At 40.7% G+C, this 12,583-nt stretch overlaps 1 protein-coding gene across 1 annotated transcript in view; it reads left to right on the forward strand.

Moving 5' to 3' along the window:
• The window catches only part of LOC311320290 (nck-associated protein 5-like), a gene marked incomplete at its 3' end in the record, with an annotated part of 69,317 nt that extends 62,956 nt beyond the window's left edge, over nt 1-6,361 (forward strand). Inside the window, exon 12 of the mRNA XM_084452021.1 lies at nt 6,195-6,361. Coding sequence (XP_084308147.1) covers nt 6,195-6,361 — 167 coding nt within the window. The remainder of the gene's footprint in view (nt 1-6,194) is intronic.
• Nucleotides 6,362-12,583: the final 6,222 nt, after the last annotated feature.

Consider the following 12,583-nt stretch of genomic DNA (forward strand, 5'->3'; position numbering starts at 1 on the left):
TAAAACAACTGAGTTTGACCAAAGTGCTGTACAGCTCCAGAGTAACAAAACAAAACACAGCACAGCACGCAACAGAACACTACAATACACCATACACAATAAGCAATATAAAATACAGTACAATACAGGGGCCATCGGGTGTCCAGCTCAACCTGAGTTGAAGGCCTGGGAGAACAGGTGAGTCTTCAAAGAAGACATAAAAATCTCTACGGTCGAGGCAGACCTAATGTGCCAGGGCAGACTGTTCCAGAGGCTCGGTCACCTCTAGTCTTCAGCCGAGTCTTTGGACAGCCAGCAGCAGCTGATTAGAGGATCTCAGCTCTCTAACTGGGGCATGAAAGTACAGGAGTTCAGCGAGATACCGAGTGCCAGTCTATTTAGAGCAACAACAAAATCTTGAAATCAATTTTAAAACGCAGTGGGAGCCAACGGAGCGAGGTCAGTCCATGATGGGTGATGTGGTCACACGTTCGCATGCCAGTGAGGAGACTGGCCGCTGCATTCTGCACAAGCTGCAGGCGACACATCAGTGACTGTAAATTTGAAAGTCCCTTGAAATATATTAAATATGTTTATTTTGATTATTGCTCAAAACTCTCTTTTCTACTATGATGAGTGATTAGGTAAGATGAATGCCGAAGTAGTAACTCCCAATAATAATAATAACTAGGGCTGCGAGCAGCAGTGAGCGGGCCCTCGCACCCCACGCGTGTCGGGGTGCCGCGCCGTTAAAGGGTGTGCTATTTCGGTGTCCTGTGCTGAGAGAAACTTCCTGTCACCAGTAGGTGGCGCTCTAAGCGTGACTCAATACCGAAGCATAGATGTGTTCAGGACGGTACCTTGATGAAGCGTGAGACATGTTGAGTAAATCGGATAATGTATGGAGGAGTTATGAGGACTTCCTGTTTCACCAGTAGGTGGCGCTGTAGGTATGACGCAATACTGACACATAGATGTGTTCAGGACAGAACCGTCATGAAGCGTGAGATATATCGGACAAATTGGATAATGTATGTAGGAGTTATGAGGACTTCCTGTTTCACCAATAGGTGGCGCTATAAGTATGATGCAATACTGACACATAGATGTGTTCAGGACAGAACCGTCATGAAGCGTGAGATATATCGGACAAATTGGATTATGTATGGAGGAGATATGAGGACTTCCTGTTTCACCAATAGGTGGCGCTATAAGTATGACGCAATACTGACACATAGATGTGTTCAGGACAGAACCGTCATGAAGCGTGAGATATATGGGACAAATTGGATAATGTATGTAGGAGTTATGAGGACTTCCTGTTTCACCAATAGGTGGCGCTATAAGTATGACGCAATACTGACACATAGATGTGTTCAGGACAGAACCGTCATGAAGCGTGAGAAATATCGGAAAAATCGGATAATGTATGTAGGAGTTATGAGTACTTCCTGTTTCACCAGTAGGTGGCGCTGTAAGTGTGACTCAATACCGACGCATAGATGTGTTCAGAAGGTGACCTTCATGAAGCGTCAGCAATTTGGTGCAAATCGGATGATGTATGCAGGAGTTATGAGGACTTCCTGTTTCACCAATAGGTGGCGCTATAAGTATGACGCAATACTGACACATAGATGTGTTCGGGACAGAACCATCATGAAGCGTGAGATATATCAGACAAATCGGATAATGTTTGGAGGAGTTATGAGGACTTCGTGTTTCACCAATAGGTGGCGCTATAAGTATGACGCAATACTGACACATAGATGTGTTCAGGACAGAACCGTCATGAAGCGTGAGATATATAGGACAAATTGGATAATGTATGGAGGAGTTATGAGGACTTCCTGTTTCACCAATAGGTGGCGCTATAAGTATGACGCAATACTGACACATAGATGTGTTCAGGACAGAACCCTCATGAAGCGTGAGATATATCGGACAAATCGGATAATGTATGGAGGAGTTATGAGGACTTCCTGTTTTACCAATAGGTGGCGCTATAAGTATGACGCAATACTGACACATAGATGTGTTCAGGACAGAACCTTCATGAAGCGTGAGATATATCGGACGAATTGGATAATGTATGGAGGAGTTATGAGGACTTCCTGTTTCACCAATAGGTGGCGCTATAAGTATGACGCAATACTGACACAGAGATGTGTTCAGGACAGAACCGTCATGAAGCGTGAGATATATCGGACAAATTGGATAATGTATGGAGGAGTTATGAGGACTTCCTGTTTCACCAATAGGTGGCGCTATAAGTATGACGCAATACTGACACATAGATGTGTTCAGGACAGAACCGTCATGAAGCGTGAGATAAATCGGACAAATCGGATAATGTATGGAGGAGTTATGAGGACTTCCTGTTTCACCAATAGGTGGCGCTATAAGTATGACGCAATACTGACACATAGATGTGTTCAGGACAGAACCCTTATGAAGCGTGAGATATATCGGACAAATCGGATAATGTATGGAGGAGTTATGAGGACATCGTGTTTTATGGCGAAATGTCAAACTTTGGCGGGGCGCCACGGCAAGGGTGTTTGGTGAAAACTCAATTTTTTTGATAACTTTTGATCACAAAGGCCTTAAGATGAAGCTGACCCGATATGAAGTTGATCGGATGAAATCTGTAGGAGGAGTTCGTCGAAGTACGAGGCATGGAAATGGTCAAAACAAGGACAAAATGGACCATTAAAAGCAAAATGGCGGCCTTCCTGTTGCATGTTGGGTATAGCTCCAAGAGACATTTTAGTGCGTCTCGATGAACTACATATGCCCTCCGAATTTCGTTCGCCTACATCAAACTGAAAGGTGGGGCTCGCCATTTTAGATTTTCCAGGGGGCGCTCTTGAGCCGTTTTGCCACGCCCATTTCCGTCACCCATGAATTATCAAATTTTTCACCGAGACTGACGTATCTGCAAAGTTTCATCCGTTTTCATCGATGTTCAGGCCGCCTAAAAGGCATTTGTTTGGAGTAAAGGAGAAGGAGGAGAAGAATAATAACTAGGGCTGCGAGCAGCAGTGAGCGGGCCCTCGCACCCCACGCGTGTCGGGGTGTGGTGCCGTTGAAGGGTGTGCTATTTCGGTGTGCAGTACTGAGAGAAACTTCCTGTCACCAGTAGGTGGCGCTCTAGGCGTGACTCAATACCGAAGCATAGATGTGTTCAGGACGGTACCTTGATGAAGCGTGAGACATGTTGAATAAATCGGATAACGTATGTAGGAGTTATGAGTACTTCCTGTTTCACCAGTAGGTGGCGCTGTAAGTGTGACTCAATACCGAAGCATAGATGTGTTCAGAATGCGACCTTCATGAAGCATCAGCAATTTGGTGCAAATCGGATAATGTATGTAGGAGTTATGAGGACGTACTGTTTCACCAATAGGTGGCGCTATAAGTATGACGCAATACTGACACATAGATGTGTTCAGGACAGAACCGTCATGAAGCGTGAGACATATCGGACAAATCGGATAATGTATGGAGGAGTTATGAGGACGTACTGTTTCACCAATAGGTGGCGCTATAAGTATGACGCAATACTGACACATAGATGTGTTCAGGACAGAACCGTCATGAAGCGTGAGATATATCGGACAAATTGGATAATGTATGGAGAAGTTATGAGGACTTCCTGTTTCACCAATAGGTGGCGCTTTAAGTATGACGCAATACTGACACATAGATGTGTTCAGGACAGAACCGTCATGAAGCGTGAGATATATCGGACAAATTGGATAATGTATGGAGGAGTTATGAGGACTTCCTGTTTCACCAATAGGTGGCGCTTTAAGTATGACGCAATACTGACACATAGATGTGTTCAGGACAGAACCGTCATGAAGCGTGAGATATATCGGACAAATTGGATAATGTATGGAGGAGTTATGAGGACTTCCTGTTTCACCAGTAGGTGGCGCTGTAAGTGTAACTCAATACCGACGCATAGATGTGTTCAGAAGGTGACCTTCATGAAGCGTCAGCAATTTGGAGCAAATTGGATGATGTATGCAGGAGTTATGAGGACTTCCTGTTTCACCAATAGGTGGCGCAATAAGTATGAAGCAATACTGACACATAGATGTGTTCAGGACAGAACCGTCATGAAGCGTGAGATAAATCGGACAAATCGGATAATGTATGGAGGAGTTATGAGGACTTCCTGTTTCACCAATAGGTGGCGCTATAAGAATGACGCAATACTGACACATAGATGTGTTCAGGACAGAACTGTCATGAAGCGTGAGACATATCGGACAAATCGGATAATGTATGGAGGAGTTATGAGGACTTCCTGTTTCACCAATAGGTGGCGCTATAAGTATGACGCAATACTGACACATAGATGTGTTCAGGACAGAACCGTCATGAAGCGTGAGATTTATCGGACAAATTGGATAATGTATGGAGGAGTTATGAGGACTTCGTGTTTTATGGCGAAATGTCAAACTTTGGCGGGGCGCCACGGCAAGGGTGTTTGGTGAAAACGCAATTTTTTTGATAACTTTTGATCACAAAGGTCTTAAGATGAAGCTGACCCGATATGAAGTTGATCGGATGAAATCTATAGGAGGAGTTCGTCAAAGTACGAGGCATGGAAATGGTCAAAACACGGTCAAAATGGCACATTAAAAGCAAAATGGCGGCCTTCCTGTTGCATGTTGGGTAAAGCTCCAAGAGACATTTTAGTGTGTCTCGATGAAATACATATGCCCACCGAATTTCGTTCGCCTACATCAAACTGAAAGGTGGGGCTCGCCATTTTAAATTTTCCAGGGGGCGCTTTTGAGCCGTTTTGCCACGCCCATTTCCGTCACCCATGAATTATAAAATTTTTCACCGGGCCTGACGTATCTGCAAAGTTTCGTGAGTTTTCATTGATGTTTAGGCCACTATAAAGGCATTTGTTTGGGGAGAAGAAGGAGAAGGAGAAGGAGAATAATAATCCTTCGAAATACAATAGGGCCTCGCACCGCCAGTGCTCGGGCCCTAATAATCCTTCGAGTTTCAATAGGGCCTCGCACAGCCAGTGCTCGGGCCCTAATAGTGCTCGGGCCCTAATAATAATAATAATCAATAAAACAACCCGTCTTATCCTGCATTGCCATTGCCCTTATAGCTTATTGCTAGTTTGTTTATCTTTATCAATATCCATTAATAGTTTATTGATTGGTATTTGTTCAAGGAAAACTTAAAAGTAGCTTTTGTTCCATACTTTTGTGGCGGCTCTCCGTTGACTCCAATGTAAAACTTTCACATTTTCGTAATTTTTGAGCTGGTTTTGTGGACTTTTAGCTCACTATGGTTAAACATTGTGCCTGCGGCACTTGTAGTAGTGACACTCATTACCCGGAGAGGTTGGAAGGAGGATTTTTTCCCTTTCCAAAACCAAAAGTCAAGTGTAGGCTGTGGATAAAGCTATGTGATCGTCCTCAAATTCAGTTGAACCCCTCAAAGAACCACAAGCACAGCTTTTTCTCCTCCAAGGTAATTCATTACTTTTAACCGTAAAATAATGTTATGCTATTTTTAGCAGATGTTAGCTTGTTAACCTAAATTAGCTTAAAGCTCAATGAGATAACTTTGTTATAGTTCCATATTCACCTTTACTTGCTATTAGTTTATAAATTGGCCTTAGCAAGAGCCCAAAAATCATTTTCGTGACATGAGACTGCATGAGACTCTGTGAATTTATTATTTTAGAATTTCGGTGTTGCTGGCTCCGAAAGCTTGTTGGACTTAGCAACAGTAACTAAGGGGGACGGGCCTTAGCGAAGGGTCAATTGTCTTCCCTGAATAAATAATGGTTTAAATTCCATTCAATTCTTGGGGAATCACAAAATGACTCCCATGCAGTTGTTGCGTTGAACTTCTTACTTCGGTACAGTAAGTGTGTGTAAGACTCTTTTTCCATGCTGCCTATTGTCTCTTTGAATTTGAAGATAGAATTTATTTAATCGATAACCATACATAGGTATAAGAACAAAATCAAACTTTCATTATATGCTGTACTCTTTGGGCCTCTGTTGATGTACAGTATTTACTTCATAGAGACTCTGCTTGGACTCTCCCACAAACTCTCAATGTATTTCTTCAATTCCCACATCAAAGTGGATATGGCAAGTCATTTAAAAGTGCCCTGTGGATATGACTGTTATAGTTAAGACTTGGGCCAGGCTGATGTCTCTTGTCAGTTTTATTGGAGTATCGATTAAACCCATCAAATTACAGCCCCACAGCTCTGCACTATCTGTCAAACACCGCCTCCAACACTCCCACCTCACTGGTTGTCCCCTGCAGACGGGATAAGAGACAGAAGGACACCAGGACCATCTGGCTGTCTGCCCGAGTGCCCGTGTGAAAGTCAAGCAGACATGGACATCAACAAACAACATGGCCCCTTTATGTAAAACTGTTTGTTAGTGTGTTTAATCTACTGTAGATGAACTATAAACTTGATTTGTAATTTGGTTTTGTTGTCTGCTACCATATGCAGACTCAAATGTCTATATCTGTGTGACCATATTAACACATGTATCCTGAACTATTGTGCTATAACATTAGTCACGATACCTGTGCGGTGTCATGCTTGCATGTATAATTTCTCCTGCTGATTTAAACACCAGTGCATCAGTCTGAGAAAACACATTGGTTTTCAGAACTGATGTTTTCCATTCACATCACACTTTCTTTCTACAGTATCTTAAAATGTTTATATTGTGCTGAACATTAGGGTTCACATGTCAGCCAGGGTTAGATTTTCTATGGGTTAGTCGTCTCCAAAGAGAGACCGGGAGTGAGTCGACTGCATTGCCTGGAGTCAGTCTTTTAAACATGCCTCCCTAAAGTCATGATAATGCCTGAATAATTTAATGGTTTTGCATTTTTACATTTAATATCATGCTGATCTTTATTTTTTTGTTTTGTATTACATTTCTATTAAACAGGACTTCGTCAACGGTTGAGTTAAATATTAAAAAATAATTCATTTTATTTATAAAGCACTTTTCATTGTCAGACAATCTCAAAGTGCTGATGTTGGAGTTGGCCTCGTTCGCCCTCTCCTTTCTTCAAATCCCTTCAAAGTCAGTTCTAGATTTCCTTGTTGAATGCAGTGATGTTACGCTTGATATTGGAGGATTACCTTTGACTCCTAGGTTCCATTCTTATATACATGTACAGCCTACTTAGAAACAAGGATATCAACAAGAATGATTGCAGTTTATGGGTTTAACCAGATGTTGTACTGTACATCGACACCTCTGCACATGTGGAGGGATAGGTTTTGTTTTCCAAATTCCAGTCTGATCACATTATGTTTTTGTCTTCCATTTCAGAAGTGATTATCCACTTGGTGAGCTGTGATGTGGAGAGACATTGAGAGAGAGCAGTCAGCCGACATGAGCTACAGGGAGACGCAGGGTTCATGAAACAATTTGGTTGGGCAAGAGCCTGTGCGTCCTCATGCTACACCCAGTCAAGCCTCCACCAATGTCCATGGGTCATCCGAGTGCAGCACCTCCCTGGACTGCGGATGATAAGCTGCCCTCTGAATGTGTTCTGTTCGTCAGGTGTCTGGTGACAGACAGATAGTGTTTTCTGTTTGTTAGGTTTCTAGTGACAGAGCTAGCTAGTGTTTTCTGTTTGCTAGGTATCTATCTAGTGACAGAGCTAGCTAGTGTTTTCTGTTTGCTAGGTATCTATCTAGTGACAGAGCTAGCTAGTGTTTTCTGTTTGCTAGGTATCTATCTAGTGACAGAGCTAGCTAGTGTTTTCTGTTTGCTAGGTATCTATCTAGTGACAGAGCTAGCTAGTGTTTTCTGTTTGCTAGGTATCTATCTAGTGACAGAGCTAGCTAGTGTTTTCTGTAGACTAGTAGAAGGTGGGACAGATCATTTCCTCCGGTCTTCAGTGTACGTTACACCCAAGGTGTTAAATTGTGTCAATATTGTCACGATCAATATCCTAGTAGTTGCATGCCACTAGACCTAGAACCTCATAGCAATAACAACATTAAAAAGCAGAGTAACTATCTAGAACATGGGTGTCAAACTCTGGCCCGCGGGCCAAATTTGGCCCGCAGTGTAATTATATTTGGCCCGCGAGGCAATACCAAATGACTACTAGAGCTGGCCCGCCAGTATTATACAGCGCATTCACCGCTAATACTACAAATCCCTTAATGCTCTGCTGTTGTTTTGGCGCGTCAATCAAGACAGGACCCAGAAACGCCCTCTCTTCTGTGACAGTAGTCATAGCAATCTCATACTACAACTGTAACCGTGTTACCCCTTTTTAAAAAAATTGCTGTGGGCGCCGCACAGTTTTCAGTTCATCCCTGACACAATGCCCCAGCTCCGCACCCAAGCTGCTCAGATGCTCTCCATGTTCGGCAGCACTTATCTATGTGAGCAACTTTTCTCCTCGAAGATGACCAAAACATCTCACAGGAGACGTCTGACTGATGAACACCTTCACTCGATACTGAGGATTTCCTCAGCTCAGAGCCTGAGTCCAGACTGATGAACTAGCATTCAAGAAGAGATGCCAGGTATCTGGCTTGGGCACATCAGATTAGATCAGTGTGTAGCAAACTGAGCAATAATTAACGTTTTCTTCATGCACTTTTTCTTGCTACTCTAAGGCATGGGCTTGAATGGTTGATTCATTTATTATTGTTATTTTATTTTTAAATGTAATAGCCTCTGAAAAAAGTTTATTTTGATATTTAAATCAGAAGGCTGCAAATAGAAAAGAGGCATACGATTTTATTTACATTTTATTTTATAAATGAATGCCATTGATGTGTTTTTTATTTGTAATTCGATTTTGCATGTCTGCACTATTAAGTTATATATTGTATGGTAATAAGCGTTGCTTGTTCCATATTCAATGTTAAAGCAAAACTTGTTTGGGTCCATATTAAAATTTTCATTTGTTCAATGTTGGCCCGCGATTTTGTTCAAGTTTTAAATTTTGGCCCACTGTGTATTTGAGTTTGACACCCCTGATCTAGAAGATGTGTTAAGCACTTTTACTTCCAGTAACATATTTACACAAATGGTGTTATGTACAGTACAGGTATAAACTGGGTTTTGTATCATCTAAACACAGTCAGGATATTGCTGTGTATGTGAAATGAGCTCAGGGAATAAATACTGTACTATTAGTCGGTATTGGAAGTCACGAGTAGAGTTACACACTCCAACCATGTGTAGTGTGTAAGTTAAGGTATTAACCTACAGTAAAAACAACTGAAATACAATGTAAGCTACATTTGAGACGTTTCTTGGCAAGTTATTTTTTGCAACTGTGTCCCCATTAAGAAGTTAAAGAAGTTTTTATCTGTACAGATGACATTGTAAGATATTGGAAAACAGGCTCTATCTATAATGCATACTGTGTACTTTATAGTGACATTTGGTGTTATGAATGCATCCTGACACATGACATTGTACCCTGCTATCAAAATTAATATCCTTATCTCAGAACTTTGAAATTGGTTTCTTGGCGTTGGCAAATATATGAATACAGTATCTTAAATGAGAAATGCTTTTGTGCAATTTAAATATACTATGAAAAACTGAATGGGGAGTTCACTAGCACATTCTGTAAACCAAATATAATCATCAACACAGCATCTGATAGTAACTTTTATTTTACCCTAGTTACACATTAAATATTTGTTTAACAAGTTAAGCCAAACAAATTAAGCCAAGCTACAGAAAATAACATATGTTCTCTGAAGCGTTCCAACACATTACAGAGTTTGTGGGGTATGAGTCAAAGGAAAATGCCTTTACCTGTAAGAATTTATTAGTACAGTAACTCTTCATATATGTTTTATGAAAATAGCAATATTCATGTAATATTCATGTATATGAGTCGTATAAGACCTACTAAGGTGTTTATTAATCAATCTGTCTGTCCTGGTAGAGAGAGCATGAACTCTTTGGTTTTGATATTGTTCATACTTGTTGAGAAAATCAATTTCAGAGGAGTATTGTATTTTTCTAGCATTTGTCTTAGAACCCAGTATTTGTATCCTGTATAGAGGTGTATGAAGACTTAACCTTTCCTCACCATTCCTACTAAAACATCTACAAATGAAAGTTATATCCCTTCATGATATTTTGTCCTATTTTTTGCTATATGAATTCTGTATTTGTATATTACTAATAGTATCTGTCCTATGCAAAGGGTGAAATAAAGTACTTAAGTTTTTAAGTGAATATGCCATGTGGTTGGTTACTGTATCTCTATAAATATGTCTGGAAGGGGTTTAAGGTCGCCTCCATCAACATGAATTGTGTGTGCTTCTCAGTCTGCTGTCTGTGGACTGAAGTAGGCGCACATGGTCACACTGATATGATAAGTGAAATATTTCTGTTTTGTGTATACCCCTCTTAACAGTACCCAAATAACTTGACAATTGATTACTAGAATTTAACATTTGCAAAAAACACCTGTCAGTTGATCTCTCATACAGTAGGCTACAGTATGCACACTCGGTTTGTGCAACTTGAGAAATAGCCAAACCACTCAAAAGAAGATTTCTTTAACCTTCCGCCCCGAAAGCTGTCAGGAAAAATGACCCAAGTCCTGTTTCTTAGTCACTATGACACATGGCTCCTCTTTGATGGATAGGTCTTGATTCAGCACAACAACAAGGCAAAACCCTTACCCTTTTCCAAGGGACCTTTCTCTTTTTTAAGATCTGAGAAGCATCCAAGGATGTTGTTTTTGAACGGTCTCTCCATATTTTGAACCTGTCATCAGGACTATATTTTCCATTCATACACAGTAGTATCAATTGCTGTGCCCTTGAGTAAGCACAGTACCTACTGTGCTGTTTCTGTAGACTACATATGTGACCAAAACCAAGGCTTTTAAGTTGCAAATAAATGTCCTAAGTAATGAAGTACTGTCACATGATCTCCCTTTAATTCCCCAAACCTCTTGTACATACTGTATAAATGACTTTACTCATTGAATATCCAGCAGTTTGTTAAGCCCACTAGTCTAAGGTATTAGTACTGTAAATGGTCTCAAGCAAGGTTACTTAAATGGGCACATGGTGTGTTTTTGGTAATTTTTAAAATATGTTTTCAATCGACCATGTATACAGGTATGTGTAGCATTGTTAGAAATGATAGGACGTCATGCGTCAGAAAGTAATAAATCCTATTTTCATCATAATCAAGGTTCCGATGTAGACTAATAAAAAACAACTTGAGAGCCAATATGAGGCTTCCTGACTGCTCCTGCCAACCGACGTACCCTGTGGTACCAACATCGTAATACTAGTGGCTCACGAGCCTTGTTAAAGGTGGGAACCACTTCAGACATCTCAGACAGAGGTAAACAAAATGCTCATTTCGGACCCGTTACATGTTTAAATCATAGATCAATTTAAAAAAAAATGTGTGGGGGGGGGAAGCAATCATTTTATTCCACACCTATTTAAAGCTCTGTGGATGTTTTTATTTATTTATTTATTTATTTATTTATTTATTTATTTATTTATTTATTTATTTATTTATTTATTTATTTATTTATTTATTTATTTATTTATTTATTTATTTATTTATTTATTTATTTATTTATGATTAGTCGACATTGAAATCTTGACCATTGCATCTAATCATATTTATTTTTATTATTCTATTCATTGTGTTCTTTTATTAATTTATTTTATATCCACCAACTGGGGGCCAAGCAGTGAAGCTGTGTAGGTCAGCATAGGGATTGTAAATAATTCATCATCTTAATCTTCTTCATCCCCCAGAACCAGATGGTAGAGTAGTTGAATTTGGCTCCCTGATCGGGCACAGTTCCATGACCCTTGTCAACCAAGTGTCATGTCGACACCTCGAACACTTTAGCGCCACCAACATGTCAAAGATGGAGGTGTGTTTATGCAACTTTTGATCTGTATGCTCGATTTTCAAAAGAGGTATCGTTGATTCCTTGAATTAAGCCAATTACAACCCCAGTACATCATTTCCGCCATATTGGATTTTCCGCCATACAGAATTTCATGATTTTATCTTTTAAAGTCTAAACAATTTTCACAAGCCACTTTTTCCCCCCAATCCTCACCAAAATTGGCCAGATGATCTTTAGACCAAGCCTCACAAAAGTTATCAGATGGATTTTTGATTTTCGAAAGCATTTGCCCGTCACACTCAGTCGAAGTGAGGTCATATCTCAGTTAAACCCAAATGTTTGCTTAATTCACATAATTAACATCAGTGTTTACAGCCGTGCTTTTAACATGATCACATCAAGCTGCCCTGGTCTGCCCTGCTGAACTGCCTGCCCCCCTCATCCCTGCTTACAGGTATATTTAGGTCACTTATCGACCCTCCCTGCTTTTGACCCAATTTCCTGTCAGTGTCACCCCTTAAAAGCCGGTCTCTTCACATCTGCCTCTCTTCTGCAGTGTATCGGCGGGGAGATGCGCCCATCTTCTTCCGCCCTGTGATTGTTTTGACCCCTATAACTAATTTATCCATCCCTAATGTGTTGTATACGTTCTGTTAATAGGTGTTGCTGTTGCTGTAACTCTGAGGCAGCAGTC

This window comes from Borostomias antarcticus (genome assembly GCF_949987555.1).
Source record: "Borostomias antarcticus genome assembly, chromosome: 17".
In the NCBI taxonomy this organism is placed as follows: Eukaryota; Metazoa; Chordata; class Actinopteri; order Stomiiformes; family Stomiidae; genus Borostomias; species Borostomias antarcticus.